The sequence below is a fragment of the Microcaecilia unicolor genome, chromosome 4 (assembly GCF_901765095.1).
Source record: "Microcaecilia unicolor chromosome 4, aMicUni1.1, whole genome shotgun sequence".
Taxonomy (NCBI): domain Eukaryota; kingdom Metazoa; phylum Chordata; class Amphibia; order Gymnophiona; family Siphonopidae; genus Microcaecilia; species Microcaecilia unicolor.
In genome coordinates this window covers 148,562,378-148,578,945 of record NC_044034.1, presented here as the reverse complement: position 1 = coordinate 148,578,945, position 16,568 = coordinate 148,562,378, and the positions used below count along the sequence as shown (strand labels likewise).

Below are 16,568 nucleotides of genomic sequence, written 5' to 3'. Positions count from 1 at the left end.
TTTAAGAACAAGGATTTGCTTTCTTTCTTTACCAAATGAATGAATGAAATCAGGTGAGAATACAATGAAAACTAGAATTCGATAAGAGGTTCAACACACCGGAAGCAGAGGTCTGCCTTACCCCACCCACCGGCAATTCTAACGTGGGTTTTGCATCCTAAGGCGCTCCGAATGCAGTATCAGGTTCTTTTATTTGGCATGTGTTTATTACATATACATATTTTAAAATCTGTACATTGTAAAATACAAAATAAGCATTTTTATAAGTTATGCAGTTAAACAGCTACATTGTAGGTTTAAAACAATTGCAAAATTAAAAAAAAGACATCTATAATCTTTCTTTCTTTTTTTTTTTTTTAGCCAATCCCTTGGTATAAAATAGCCATGCGGCGAAAGTGTACATAGTAGTGTACAGTCAATAAAAGCTGTGCAAAGACAGCAAAGTGTAAGGAAAACCCCGAAAAGATGGCGTTAGTCCCCTCTGATTTCACGCTTTGGATCCAGGTGACTGGGAGCTAAGAAGGGGTTGAAGGTAGCTTAGGCTTGACATAAAAGTTATATATAGTATAAATGAAATATCCACCACTGCTTGGGTTCCTTTGAAGATGCAAAAGGTCAGAACACAGAACAGGTTTCTTTAATGAGGGAGAACACCAGACGAGTCCCGTTAACTGATAAGAGATTTGCCTCAAGGCGTTTCCCCCAAATACCTGAACGAGGTTTTCTGCAAAACAGTGCTCTGCTTAGGCCACGTCTTCACTGGGAGCTTAAGCTTCAAACCAGTAGCTTTGCACGCGTTGTTACAACGCCCGGACTCCGCTTTCTCATTTTCTTAACGCCCCTCTGATGTGTAACCTCACACGTCCGAAATAACCCCCTCCCTCCTCCCAATATCGAGTGTGTGAACGTGAAAACGCGATCAGACAAATCTGATATCAGCCGAAGAATTTTTAAACACCTCTAAGGAGTTCTCCCTTGCTAATTTTTCTCTCTATATCATTACAGTCAAATTAACTCAGCCTTAGCTTGCAGATCAAGGACATTCGAACAGGTGACCGTCCTATTAGACATACAGAAAAGAGGGGCAGCTCTTTAATTTGATATCGCTTTTTTAATTTATTTACATTGTTGCAACGTCCTGGTTTGGGGGGAAGGGATGAAGGCAGAGGCAAGCTTCTAGGAGACAGTGATCTCTTCTTCCTCCCCGCCTCCTTCCTCCTCTGAATCTGAGACATCTGATGGTTTGCTGGGGCTGCTGGAGTGGCATGGGGAAAAGAGTACCTGTGAGTCCAGTCTGTGGTACTCGGGGCACTGATAAGCCATGCTGTGCTGGGGACTGCTGGCTGAACACAAGAAGACCTCTTCCCCCTCCTCCCCCGACCCCTTCTTCCCTACATCGCTCAGGTCTGGGTGGGGATTAAACTTGGTGGGTAAAGTTTGTTCCCTGCATCCCCCAGAGGAGAGAAGTTCTCTTTCTTTGGAGTTCCTCCATTTCATCCTTCTGTTCTGGAACCAGATTTTGACCTAATGAAAAGAGGAAAAAAGAAGCGTAAATAAATACAACTCATCAAGCCTTCGCGTTTATGCAGCTGTCATGCGACTTTCCAGCTCTGTAGTAAACGCAAGCCCTTATTTTTAATGGAAGAGAAATCGTTGGAAGGACTGTGCCCCTCCTGGCATTTAAATGAATTGGTCGGCCCTTTAGTTACCTGCGAGTCTTTGAGTCCCAGTTTGGCTGCCAGTTTTTTTCTGTCGGGCTTGCTGATGTATTTCTGTTTCTGGAACATTTTCTCGAGAGCTTTGCGCTGAACATCTGAGAAGACAGCCCTGCGAAGCATCCCCCTGCGGGGTTTTCCTCTAGCAGCCAAGGGCCAGGAGAAGGTGCCAGGGATAGGAACCACCGAGGAGGAAGCTGCCAGACACCCAGAGGAAAAAAAAAAAGATTAAAAAAGATCATTTGTTTGCAGAAACACAAACGAAAAATAATATTGTAATTGTAGTTGGCCCTTCTTGCTCGAGGGACAATCCGTAACCTACATTTCAAATAAGCTTTACTTTTTTTGTTTGTTTGTTTTGCTTTACCCTAACACGATAAATGCGTTAGATGTTTTCACAGTGATCAGTTTTGTTTAAAAGCTTTCAGAATCTGGAAGACGGGGTGAAGAAATTCATCCTAAAATATAAGTATCTAAAAAAGCATTAAAAATAAAGTTTGAAAACATCTTGTCAGGAGCAGTGCATTATGGATAAAGTTATTTTCTGACCAAATTTAAAACATACACACACACAACTTCCTAAGCATTGAAATCTATCAACATTATTCTTTTTATATTAATCCTATTCTACTCTTCAAAAAAAAAAACGTTAAGAATGGCAAAGAAATGAAAAAGTAACAGCTAATTAGCACATTGACTGGTTCCAAATGGTATTGGTATGATAAAAGGGAGCGTTTCTCCTTTAAAAACAGCTCTAAAGGGAGACAGAGATTCTAATGAAGCGTGAATGGTAATTGTGTAGTAATGAAGTAACAGAAAAAAGACTAAAGACAAGCAGCTAAAGCCATATATTACTGGAAGAAAAGAGATTTACACTTTCAAACTAAACACAACTGCCAAGATCATTGAGTGAATACCGATGACAGAAGCTTCTTTTCCCCTGACCATTTTCCTTAAATAGACATGAAAAGCTATTTATAAAGCTCAAGTTGTTTTTGTTGGGGCATTCAGATGGATGAGAAAAGAAGCAAATTCCATTATCATAAGCTTGAATGGAACTTGGATTAAAAAAAAAAAAAAGCTTGTATTTCTGATTAGTCTTTAAAAAAAAAGATTTTTTTTTTCTAGTTTCCAAAGCATCAAATTTTAGAAAAACTATAAATAAAGGTACTCATTTCAGTTGTTTAACGAGTCATTTATGTAGTTATTTTCAAAGATTAAAACGCAGCGCAGCTGAACAAGTGAACCTCTGCATTTCTTAAATTGCTTTTATGAGAATTGTACCAGCGTGGCTCTCTCCTTTACCTGCCACACCATGCTTACTGATGGGTTTCTCTTGGATTAGTGGTTGTATGCACTTTTTTTGCCCCCCTGCTGTGGCCACACCGGTCTCCCTCACACAAGGAAGCACTCCATGTGGTCTTGTGAAAATACTGAAACACTGAATGACCCTTAATAGCAAATTAGTCCACGGCTGGTAAATGTCTATCATCAGCATGGTAAAGGTAGTGCTAGGTCTGTGTGTGGCTGCCCATAGGGAGCTGACCAATTGGTCATGGTGCTGAAACTTTTGTTGGTAATCAGTGGCAAACTGCAGTGACTCTGTGGGAAAACAGAGTTCCATGAAGAGATGCCAACAGTTTCTCTGTGAGAAGGGAACCGCCTCAAATTTTGACCATGACAATTCCTGCTAATTTGTAGAGCAGGGAATTGGTGGAAAGTGTCAGCAGTCACTGCTTGTGCTAAATAGGGCATCAAATTGGCGCGACTGATTTTTGAATGTTGTACTCCGTCCAACCTCTGAACCAGAGCATAACCCCCAGGGATGGACAGAAAAATATGAGGAAAATATGCGTGAAATAAGTGGAGAAATCAGGCGGACTTCGAGGTCAGGAGAAAACAGAAAGGCTAAGGACCTACCTGGCAAATAAGCAGATCTGATGAAGGGTTGGAAGTTTCCTTCAAAGTAGGGGAAGGAGAAAGTTTTTGGAGGAACAGTCTGAAGCAATGCAGGGGAGGAGTCTGGCAAAAAAAAAAAAACAAGATACAATGATTTGGCCATTTCAATAACTCTTTGGCTGCACCAGAGATAGAAAAAGAATATAATGAAGCCACACATTTCAGTAATATTTTTCCCCTGTCAAGCAGACTCAGTTTATTGAGCTCGTATTTCTATGTAATTCAGTAGACCTTTTAAAACCCGATCTACGTTTTAATTTTATATCAAAAGAAAGTTTTTCAAATTAAGTATTGAATATTCTCTGAAAAGTCAGCATAAAGAGACCATAATATTCTTCACAATTAAAGACAATACAGCAGAACCTGCATGATTACTATACACAGAATGAGACTAAAATTTTTGAACCTCAGCTTCGTATTATTTATTTACGTAAGCTCTAGAGAAATGTAACGGATCAGTTCCTTAAATATCACTAACTTGTAGTTTAATTACAAAACAACAAACAAAAATCATGTTCAGTTCTGAGGACAAGGAGACGCTCCTATAAAAAAAAAAAAATCAAGCCACTCACCAGCTCTGGGAGTTGACGACAAGATAGCACTGACTCCAAACTTCAGAAACGTAGAGTCATTACTTGCAGAGACTGACGTCTGCGTGGAGCAACCCCTCCTGGCAACAGAGCCCGTGGAGTTAAGATCTGTTGCAACAGAGTCTGTGATAGTGGTGGCGCCTCCTGTAGTTGGAGGAGACATGCTAGGTGGAGGGACAGTCCGGGTGAGGTAGCTGGCCGGTCTGCTGATCCTGATCAGATCTTCCACCAAAAAGCTGGAATGGCTAGAAAACGCCGACTGCAGAGACTGAGGCAAAGTTAAAGTTGGAGTTGGTCGAAGAAGACTCGGGTACACTGCTGGAGGTGCAATTAGGCTGGGGAACATCATCGCGGAAGCTAAAGAGATGCCTTTAAAGTGCCCAACAAGAAAGTTCCCCAACCCCCCCTCCTTTATTATTATTATTATTTTTGCAGACGTCTTTAGTAAGGATCCAACTAGCAAGCCTAGCAGACTTCTACTTGCTTTTCCTCCTGGATGACGGGTTTTATAGTTATGAGCCTCCTAAAGCGCTTTCAAAAGTGACAGGTTTAACAATGAGGTTCAACAAAGTTCTCCACTTGAGCTTCATTCATCCAGACCCCGACGCTTTCTGATTGGTCTAGGGGTGCAATTTATGATTGGATTAGACTTCATAAGCAAGCCAGCACACAATGGTCCAGCAACAAAGGAAGTGCAGTCATCAGTTTTGCATATTGACCGCCTCTTTGGAATACATTTCTGCAAAGGATCCCAGCAGGGTATTGTTGAGAAGCAACACACACAGGCTAATTAAATGCCTATTTAAAAGTTTCAAATGAAATCTTGCCTCATAGAAAAAGAATTATTTAAATAAAGCACTAAATTTATTTGCTGCTCTCCTGCTGAGGTTAGGAAATAAATCAATAAATATTCATATAAACTTATCTACAGGCTGTCGATAAGCTACAGATCCACCTTTGCACAAAAATTACCCCCCCCCCCCTTCCATAGAAACGGTTTTTCCCTACTAAATCTTGTGCGTGTTGAAACAATCTCATATTCTTTCAATATATTTGTAAACGAAAATGTTATATACAGTTTTATAAAGTGCATTTGTATTAAATTTTGTAAGCCGCGGAGTTTTCAACAGTACTTTTTTCTTGTCTGTACAGCAAAAAAACAAACAAAAAAATAAACAAACAAAAAACCCTAATAAAAAAAATTCTTCAAACAGTTGTAGCAAACCATTCTGATTTTCACCCTCTTTATAAACGAAAACTTGAGATTTCTAGTATCTCTGGAAGCAGCATACTTGCTAAGGTAGCTTCGACAAGGTTGCTTTCCCCTCCCCCCCCCCCCAAATTACAGAGGACTATTTTTTACGTTTTTATTAATGGTCTTCATTACGCTGAGAAACATGGGGGGGGGGGGGGTCTTTTACCTTTATTAATACCTTTTAGTTCTCCTGGACTTTAAATAAGCAGGCTGTGAATTATCACCAGGTACAATGGATGCTTTCCTGTTCTGTTATATTGTTAAAATTGTATGTTGTAAACATTTAAGACAAATTTTCAATTAAAAAAAAAAAGATTAGCTCGAGTTATCTGCAGCAGGGCCCATAGGCATAAAATGGGCCCTGCTGTAGATAACTCGAGCTAATCTTTAGTAAAAGACCCCCACAGTAATTAGGAGGCAGAGATGACAAAGTAGAGAATCATTGGAAATCTGATATTGTCATCTGTTGCCCACAACACTTTGATTGACAGTAAGAGAACCTCATTGAAAATTTTATCTGATCGTGCCAAGTATTTCAGTTCACTCAAACTACTTTTTTGAGGAGATGAAAAATATGTCGCTGTTTTTTTTTAATTCGGTTAAAAAGAAAAGAGATGCGTTAAGTGTCCCGTATTTTAAGATAACTATTCATTTCATCGCTTTTGCTCAACCTTTGCTAAGAGAAGTGTGCACTGGGCCAGCCAGCGCAGCTCTTATCCTATTAAGCATGAACTAACTGTCACCCTCAGCTGTTTTCCCTTTTTACTTTTCAACACAAAGCTTTTCTCAAAAATCTTATTAACCAGCTTTATTTCTTTCGATGGTTTTGTTCAGGCGTTTTGTGTTGATTAGCTCCATGTCGCTGTTTTAACCACTCAATAAAAGTGCATCTGCGATTTATATCACATTAGAAAAGAAAGAAGGTCTGTTAAAACCTTCTCCTTGATTCAAATTAAAAAGTTGTTTATTATTGCTGATGCGGAGACGGCAGAAACCACCGCGAACTGTATCTCGTTAAACACTCGACTCACTGGAACAGAAACGAATTTCTATTGCTTCGAATGAGCCAAATAAGGTTGAGACGGACGAGTGTTGAGCGATCTATGCTGTTAAAACCGGATACTTTAGAACTAATATTTGCTATTTTGCAGAAATATGAATCTATCTATCTATTACTCACACCTTTTCAGTAGTAGCTCAAGGTGATACCCTGTCCCTGGAATAAAAGTGTCCTAATCTGCCAATCTGTTAACAGCACTTAACTGTACCCTGACTTTATAATCATAGATGTTTGTCTACTGTAAACTACAGCAAAAACGTGTCAGAAACCTTATTTATATGGGGGGGGGGGGGGGGGCAGAGATAGAGAACGCCTCTGATCCTGGGTGAACCAGAAGAAATAAATTTAAAGTTCTAATACCAGGCATCTTTTACACTTTGTAATGTATATTGAACATTCTGATCTGTATTCTTTACATAACTCAGATCACACATCCAAAATTAAGATCATTTAGTTTGCACGTACATATCTCACCATAGACCAACTGCTGTTAATTTCTCTGCCTTTTTTTTTTAAAGGGCCATGACATTGGAAGGTTGGGTCAAACCCATGCTGGGACACACGTGGACCCAGCTCCTTGTGGGTATGACTTTTTAGCATAGTTATAAAGAACTCCTTAAGCACCAAGGAAAAGGGGCTCACACCCATTGAGAAAGAAGAAACGATTATAAGAAACCAAGGAACTGAAAGAAAAGATGTTATCTTACTAGATCTCGTTGGAAATTTCTTTTCAAAGTTTCGTGATTATTTAAGGGAATCAATAGAAATAGAATAAAATAAAACAAGAAAAAGCAAATAAGATGATACCTTTTTTTTTTATTGGACTAACTTAATACATATTTCTGATTATTTAAGAAATGTGGATTCAAATGTCTAAAGATAAGAACTATGACTAATACCATTTGACCTGAGCCCATTCTGCTTTGTGCTTCATGCATTCGTTTTAATGTCGTTATCTTCAAATCCATTTCTTAAGAGTCATTCATGCCCATTATCTCCACTTTAAAAAGTTGAAGGAAAAAGTTTAAAGTCTGCGTGTCAAAATCCCCATGAAATCGTCTGACAGAGAGTCTGCTGACTAAAACGATAGGGATTGGGATGAAATTATTTCTCTTCTTATTAAAATAATTTAACCGAATACGAATGTTTCTGTGGCCAAGTATCTTGTTTGTTGTGCTTGGTTTTAGGACAAGGCTGTGTCAGATATGACTGGACTCAAGCTTTGTAAAAGATCATTCAATTAATTTCAGTTCATCTTCTCTCACAGAGGCAATTTTGCCAATACATTATTGAAAATTCAGTGCTAAGTTATCCAAAGAAGTCAGGTCCTGTTGCTCAAAACTCTAGGGCTGTACTGAACAGCACCAGAGAAATAGCGCCAGAACAGCATGGCAGAACAATTCTCTATGCTCAACGTTAATGAGATACAAATATAGGTGTGCTGTTAGCAATGAGCATTAATGAAGTTGTTTGGAAGTTAAGGGGACGATGGTGCTTGGCACATATGCTCAAGAGTTGTGCATTAAGCACAGCTCTTGAAGGCATGCCCAGAACATCAGAAGGGAGAGGAGGGGAGGAAGAGGAAGAGGTTGCCCAGCTCTGGACTTTTAAGGCAGGGGCTCCCACACTTCTCTCATACAGCCCATTATAAACTATAAAGCTGTATGTCTCTGTTGATCACCCCACCCCTCACCTATCCACACCCATCCTGTTAGAATATCAATGATATGCTTTGATGTCCCCATGCATACCTCCGACCCACCCCCATCCTCCCACCCTGTCAGACTGTCATAGTAATGCTTGAATGTTTTCACTTATATACACTGTCAGCTAGCACATTTGCTTATTTCCGATCTGACGAAGAAGGGCAACCTTCGAAAGCTAATCAAGAAATGTATTAAGTTATGTCCAATAAAAAAGGTACCATCTTATTTTCTTTTCCATGTTTTATTTTGTTTGATTTCTATTGATAACCTTAAGAGTGGACTAACATGGCTACCACACTCCTCTACTCATACAGCATGAAAGCCAAGAGGTTTACGGGACTCGATTTACCCAAGGAGGTCACAGTACGACCTCTAGGACATCAGAGGTGTTGTAGATGGTTCCGATTTTAATTCTTGTAGCTTTATACCAAGATCCAGAGTGTTTTCCCCATCCTGGACCAGGGTGCACTCCCTGTCCTCTGCTGCGATGCCTGGTATTTACTACCCTTACACGGACGCTAAGAGCAACAGATATAGTGCATTCGTGGTTGGAACCTCTCGCCGGCTCTGTATCCTCCTATATGGGCTTCCTCTCTAATGGGTACCACTATGGCATCAAGCCTAAAAGTCTGGCTTCCAAAAAAAACCTATTCTATTGTGAATGGTGGCTTCTCCTGCCCCTTGTCACAGCTAGCTGCCTGTGTAGACACCCTGCCAGCTCTTTATTTAACTTAATATTTATTGAAGCATTTTACAAATATAACTTAATAAACAAATACAACTTAAGAGACCTATTTCCCTCCCCTTCCCCCCCACTCCCATTCACTGATATGCATTTACATAATAGCAACACCATTCAGGTACTTTTGCAGAGGGACCAAAGTTGGTCAAACTGATAACCTCTTGAATTGTTATGGATGCAGCACCAAGGCTCCAAAGGTTTGATATCAAAGTTATAAAGATCCTTCAGGATAAGCGTTTTGAGAAATTGAGTTATATGGAGGCTTGGGAAAAGGAACTTGGTAAGGCATGGGACACAGCTAGTTGGGAGGAAACTTTCCTTTACAATTATAAATTATCAATAGTGGTCAAATTGAAAGAACATAATTTTAAAGTTATAATGGAATGGTACTCCCAGTCTCCCCAAATCCATTCTACATGTTAAAATAGATTTAGCAATTCTGGGGTGCTTACAATTTCAAATAACATTTTGTAGTAACAGTTGCCAATGGACAAATAGAGATATAGGGATTTTAATAGGCAGTGTCTGAAAGAGATAAATGTTAATCTGGGGAGGATATTCATCTGAATTACAGCCATATGCTCAAACCAAGTGAAATCATCCTTAGCCCAATCTCTTAAATCTGATTTTGTCTTAGACATTAAGGGGGGATAGTTGACCTCATATGATTTATGGGGATCGGAGGTAACATAGATCCCTAAATATTTCAGATTAGCTTGCATACACTTAAAGGGAAAGTTAGACTTAATCTGTTTCCACTCAGTGTCATCTAAGGTAAGATTCATAGAGTCTATCTTATTTAAATTTGCCTTGAAGCCAGAGACTGACCCATAAGATTGCATTTCCCACATCACAACTGGCAATGAAAGGTGTGGCTTAGTAACATAGTAACATAGTAGATGATGGCAGAAAAAGACCTGCATGGTTCATCCAGTCTGCCCAACAAGATAAACTCATATGTGTATACCTTACCTTGATTTGTACCTGCCTTTTTCAGGGCACAGACCGTACAAGTCTAACACATAAGTCTCTCGTGGGTTTCTACTCCCTAAATGCATCACTTTGCATTTCTTCGCATTGAATTTTAATTGCCAAACCTTAGACCATTCTTCTAGCTTCCTCAGATCCCTTTTCATGCTTTCCACTCCCTCACGGGTGTCCACTCTGTTGCAAATCTTAGTATCATCTGCAAATAGGCAAACTTTACCTTCTAACCCTTCGGCAATGTCACTCACAAATATATTGAACAGAATCGGCCCCAGCACCGATCCCCGAGGCACTCCACTACTCACCTTTCCCTCCTCCGAGCGAACTCCATTTACCACCACCCTCTGTCGTCTGTCCGTCAACAAGTTCCTAATCCAGTTCACCACTTCGGGACCTATCTTCAGCCCATCTAGTTTATTTAAGAGCCTCCTGTGGGGAACCGTGTCAAAAGCTTTGCTAAAATCTAAGTAGATTACGTCTATAGCACGTCTATGATTCAGTTCTCCAGTTACCCAATCAAAGAATTCAATGAGATTCGTTTGGCACGATTTAAGAGACAATATAACATCATCAGCGAATAATGATATTGTATGAGGAATGCTCCCCATCTCAACCCCTGTCACATCCCTCAGATCTCTCATACATTGGACAAAAGCTTCCATAACTAAGGCAAACAGGAGAGGAGACAAAGGGCATCCCTGTCTAGTACCCCTACCCAGTATGAAATTGCTAATATATTCCCCATTTATTTTCAGACAGGCTTGTGGATTAATGTATACTATTCATATCCATTGTAGATAGCCCTGTCCCACCCCCACCTTCTTCATAACCTGGAACATAAAGTCTCAGTGGACCCGGTCAAAAGCTTTTTCAGGATCAACTGCTAACAATAGGGCTGGTTGTTTTGTTGTTTTTACCGTCCACATTAAATTCAATACTCTCTTGACATTAACCGTAGTTTGACACCCTAGTAAGAATCCAGCCTAGTTTGGATTGATAAGATTGGGTAATAAGGGCCCTAATTGATTTGTCAAGATCTTAGGGAGCATCTTTAAATCCACATTGATAAGTGATATTGGGTGATATGATCTACAATTCGTAGGATCCCTGTTTGGTTTACACAGAATTGTTATACTATCTGTATTCACAGAGCCAGAGAGTTGTCCACAATCGCTACAGCTATTAAAGACTCTAAGCACAAGGGGAACCAACATATATCTAAAGATTTTATAAAATGCATTACAGAAGCCATCAAGACCTGGGTCCTTTCCATGTAGAGCACTGCGGTGACTCCAACTTATTCAGAACATGGCAGTCAAGCTGATCTTAGGTGGTCAAAAATATGACCATGTTACCCCTCTATTACGACAGAAACACTGGCTTCCTGCACAGACATGGATTCACTACAAACTTTGATTTTGATCCACAAGACCCTCATTTACGGCCACCCTCCTATCCTATCACAGTTTTTGCTGCCTTATCTCACTATCCAAGTGTTGTGCTATGGCACCCAATGCCTACTCACAGTCCCTACTCCTCAGGAAATACCATTGGCCATATTTTGAAAGACTATGCTCTCTGTTATTGGGCCTACGAAACTCTCTACCCATTGACCTTCGATTTTTATAATCCCTTCTGGAGTTTAAATGGCCCTTAAATCCTACCTTTTCAGACAAGTGTTTGAGACCACTCTCCGACCCACCAGTTGCATGTGCTGAGGCATGTGGATTGGCACTTGAGTTTGCAGAATGAACTGTCATCTACTCTTTTGTGTGTAAAATAATGTTCCTCGCCTTTCTCCCTTTCTTTCCCAATTACCTTGGATATTGTATTTTTTTCCCTTGACACTCTGATGTATCTCATTGTTTTTATTTATGGTCATTGTAAACCGCTTGGATGGCATCTGCTTTAAGCCGTACATCAAGCAATAAAGAAACTCAAAGACCTTTAATTGTCGCAAGTATTTCATCTCTTGTTATTTCCCCATCCAACTTTTCATTCAGCTCATTTGATAACAAGGGTAATTTGTCTGTGATAAAAATTGTGAAATATTTTCCGAGTCTAGCTCTTGGTCTTTAGCATACAGACTCTGATAAAACTCCAAGAACTGCTTTTGAATTTGCTCCATGAAAAAGCAGCTCCCAGTCTCCCCCCATTTTTGTAGCAATATTATTTCTAATTTGGAGCTTTCAATTTATTAGCCAAAATTCTTTCTGATTTCTTCCCCCATTCATAATTCTGCTGTTGAACTAATCTAAGCTTGTGGGACAGATCTTATAGTTAATGGTTTATTAAAACTTGCTAAACTGCTCTAACTGCCATAGCAGAGTACAGCGGTGTACAATCTAAAACTTTAGAAAAGAAGAGAACTCCATTAATGACAGGAAAGATGCACATGCATTCTAATAAAGAGAGGACAGAACAGTAAAACACAGATAAAATGTAGTGGCCACAACTATCACAGGGAATCCCAAGAGAGCCATCAGTCCCCAAAAGCTCTTCAAGACTCAATGATTGTAAAGAAGTCTGTGTCCTATCAGCCTCTAACTTAAATTGTTTCAGGTTTGTTTTCTGATATGTAAGTGTCTAATAATTGAAGTTGTCTTAACAACTCATTTTCATTTGCCAATGTCTCCTTTTTTAACCTAGCTCCCCATTTAATAAAAGAACCCTGGACTATCGAGTTAAGGCCCTCCCACAATGCAATATCACTGACGTCTCCATTATCGTTAAAGACTACATATTCCTGTATTGATTTTCCTATCTCCTCCCAAATTCCTCTATTCTTTAACTGGCTCTTGTTATGCCTCCAACATTTCCTCAAAGGGGTAGTCTCTTTTTTAAAGTGCATTCTATTCAAATGGGGGCATGGTCAGACCACGTAATAGATTCTGTAGCACAGTTCTTAACTTTTTGTGACCAGAAAGAACCCCCCAGGAATATAGCGAATCAAGAGGGATTTAAAGAGGGATTTAAAAACTTCCACATATCATAAAGCTTGCACTTCTGCATTCATTTATTCATTACTTTCCTAAGACTCTTTGGGTTTGGTGATCTTGTGATACAGAATCAAGTTGTGAGTTAAGCACCATGTTAAAATCCCCAGCTATAAAATTATTACCCTGTCCATAGCTATCTAATAAATTCAAAATCTGCTCCCAAAATGTTACAGGTTTCTCATTTGGTGCATAGGCATTCAGTAATGACACTGATCAGAGGCATATTTTCAAAGCACTTTGGGAGGCTAAGTTCCATAGGTTTCTATGGAACTTTGGGAGGCTAAGTGCTTTGAAAATGAGCCTCGTCTCCTAAAATATCCCCACAAACTTGTAGGGATCATCTTTCCTTATCTTTTTGCACATCCTTAAGCTGCCAGTTTAGATTTCTGAATCAGTAACCTCTATGCTTATGCCCATCTAAAGTAAGGTTAGCACATATATATATATATATATATGGGTATACTTTATGGTGTAGAAGTTTAACTGCTTTAGGGAGCATATGGGTTTCTTGTATGAAGGCAATATCTTGATGCAAGTGGAGAAATTCTTCTTTAAACGAAAGACCTCGCTTGCGTGGGGAGTTCAGCTCCATCCTATTCTTATAGTTGGTCCTTTTATGAGGTATACATAACAAAAGAAAACTTAACCAGACTCGCAGAAAAAAGTAACCAACATTCCCCCCCCCCCCCTTCAAAAAGCACCCAACAATAAAGGTCCCGGGATTTTCCCTCTAATATAAGCAATTCCCCTTCCTGTCCCTCAAAACCTAATCCCATAAACCAGCCCTCTCATTTCCTTCCCCCATCCCTCCCTTCCCTTGCAAGTGTGATTCATCCTCCTTCCCACACATTAGAAAGGTAGATCAGCCTGCAGAGATGGCAGCCCCCTCTGTTGCCAATGAAGCAAATAATTTCAATATCCCCCATAACGTTGTGGAACAACTTAACAGTCTACATTTTTGGATGTCATCAGCATTCACATCAGAGCAGTGCAACAACTTTCAAAAACTTTACAACTTGCATTTAGACATCTGTAAACCTGTCCCTAATGCAGGGCCCCAACTGAGAGTATTAACACAATGACTATAGGTGTGGCAACAGAAATACAAGAGTTCCCCTCCGTCTCAATAAATGTACAATGGGTACCAAATTCTCATATTATTCTTCTGCATTGATCAAAATCAACCAGTACTGGATTCTAACAAAGCTCCATCTTTCTTAGGGTGTGGATAAGATAGGCGTGCTAGGCACGAGCCATGAACAGATCTCTGCCAGTGTTGTGATGGAGATTTCTGTAGTTGCTGGGTCATTAGGTACTGCATGTCTTCTGGAAGATTCTGCACTTTAAGTAGGTCTAGGGTGCTCCAGGCTTCCTCTGACATTCTAACTCTTTTGGTAACACCATTAATTGAGAATACTAAAGCGAAAGGGTATACCCATTTGTACTTTATGTTTTTTCTTTTGGGGCTCAGTGCTCAATGTGCTCTATCAACTTTTACTTCCTCGCGATTAATGGGTGTTTCTGAGTATAAATCCAAAAGGTGTTTAGTCAAGTCTTTCACCAAGGCCATCTCAATCTATTCTCTAAATCTTCCACTTTTTCCCATAGTGCACGATGGTCCGTGTTTGCTAATTCAAGGAAAGAGTGCAAGTCCTCCATCTCTTCTTCGCCTTGAGCCACCATTGTACGAGCTCCGCATTTATCTCTGGTTTTGAGATCTGTGACTGCCACCTTGATGTCTTGATGAACCAGCTTCCGTTCTTTCTTTATTTCCAACAGCCACTGATGGAAGTTTCCTTTCTTGCCACCTCAGGAAAGTATCTCTGAATCTTTGTTGCAGCCCTCTTCATTTTCTGATTCCAGGCTGCCATTTTGGATGACTCTAGCTCACTGCTCAGATTTTTCTGTGATTGGAAATTGCTGGAATGCCCTGTTGATCGAGTGGCTTCAGGTGTGTGCTTTGAAGTCATAGGCATAATAGTTTATTTTTCTATATGTGAGTCCAAAAAATTATCATAATTATGGGGGGAAAGTATAAATTTCACAGTTGCTTTCTGGAGCTTTAGTCTCTAGCTGCCATCCCCATTGCCAACATCACTTTGTCCCGGGAATTCAACTTTTCAAAGGCTTTCTTCTTAGATTTACAATATTTGGTGAACTCCACTTGGGAAGGATGTTCAAGAACACTGAAAATTATGTTTTAGTAGTTACAAAAAAGGAAATGCAGCAGAGTTTCAGATCTTTATATAATATTTCAACAAGGCTGATGGAGAGAGGGCCCTTACTTTAGACACTTCTATATATGTAATAAATTAGCATATAGGATTGTTTCCAGGTTTTGAAAAGTTTTGAGCTGTAAAGCAGTGAAATGGAAAATCAGACCACCAAAAAAGTGTAGCCAGTTTCTGCCTGGAAAGATTTAAGTAAATCACAAATTGCTTTCAATTTTTGAATCCCTAAGAAACTAGCGGTAAGAATATACACTGAAAATACACTTATACAAATCATTTACATTTGACACATTCAATTAGGTATTTGAACTTTTTATAACTGAACCTGGAATACTTTGGAGGTATGGAATTTCAGCAGGGCCACTTTTAATCCCTTGAAATGTAGAGCGAAGGAACATCAGTTTTTTCTTAACCAGCACAGAACAAAAAAGTAGGGGATCCATTTGTTTTACTTTTCTTTTATGAAACTGGAGTAAAACGTATTTTTTTTCCACGGGGGAAGATGGAGCTAAATTGAAAGGCTTCTCAGCCCACTAATGCAGTTCAAGGAGCTTGATTTGAGTTCAATGAATGACTGTTGAGGGCCGCTATATTAAGACACCTAAGGCGTTTACCTTTAGAATTCAATACAAGAAACAGTAACTGTTCGTCACTCAAAGCTTTTCCAGATCCTTTTTTTCCTTGAAAATCCCTCTATTGTGCCAATCAAGCAGATGGTTTGCAGGAAATATAGCTTGGCCCCAGTGACCGAAACTAATTTTAACTAGCTTTCCAAGCCTGGCACGTTTGTTTTCCTCTTACAAAATAGCCAAAAAACAGCTGGCAAGTGTGAATTAAACCCATTAAAGACACATTTATAAGAAATTATATTCACATAAGATTGCTGCCCCCCCTCCTTGTGTGCCTAAGAGTGAAGATAGACGCATTTAAATGAGAATGTACCCAAACAGTGCCCTTCTTAACATAGCCTGAAAATCTCAAAACATTTTACTAAATAGATTAACTTGACCATTGTTTTGTATCACATTTATCAGCTTCATTAAGTGAATAGCTGAACAAATATATTACGCATGCATGAAGAGCTCTTTTGGGGGCTGCCTCATTGTGTCCACTGCCTGACAGGTGGTTAACTGTTTTTGCGCAGAGAAAGAAGACCTTGGAAAGAGCGCACAGGGCAGACTTGGCATAGACCTGAAGGGAAGGGCTACTTTTACACTTCATTCATTATCTCCTTCCCAAAGTACAAAGAAAATCATATGATCACTTTTTGTCAAAAGGATTTAAGTTTACTTTGCTTTTGCCCTGGCCAAACACCTACAAAATT

At 39.6% G+C, this 16,568-nt stretch overlaps 1 protein-coding gene across 1 annotated transcript; it reads right to left on the bottom strand.

Moving 5' to 3' along the window:
• Window positions 1–607: 607 nt before the first annotated feature.
• DBX1 (developing brain homeobox 1) lies at window positions 608–4,613 on the bottom strand. Its single transcript, XM_030199451.1, has 4 exons — window positions 4,247–4,613; window positions 3,636–3,737; window positions 1,710–1,912; window positions 608–1,524 (listed from the first exon to the last, which is right to left on the bottom strand). Exons 1-4 carry the CDS (start codon window positions 4,611–4,613, stop codon window positions 1,177–1,179), a joined length of 1,020 nt encoding a protein of 339 aa, XP_030055311.1. The 3' UTR covers window positions 608–1,176.
• Between the last annotated feature and the right edge of the window lie 11,955 nt (window positions 4,614–16,568).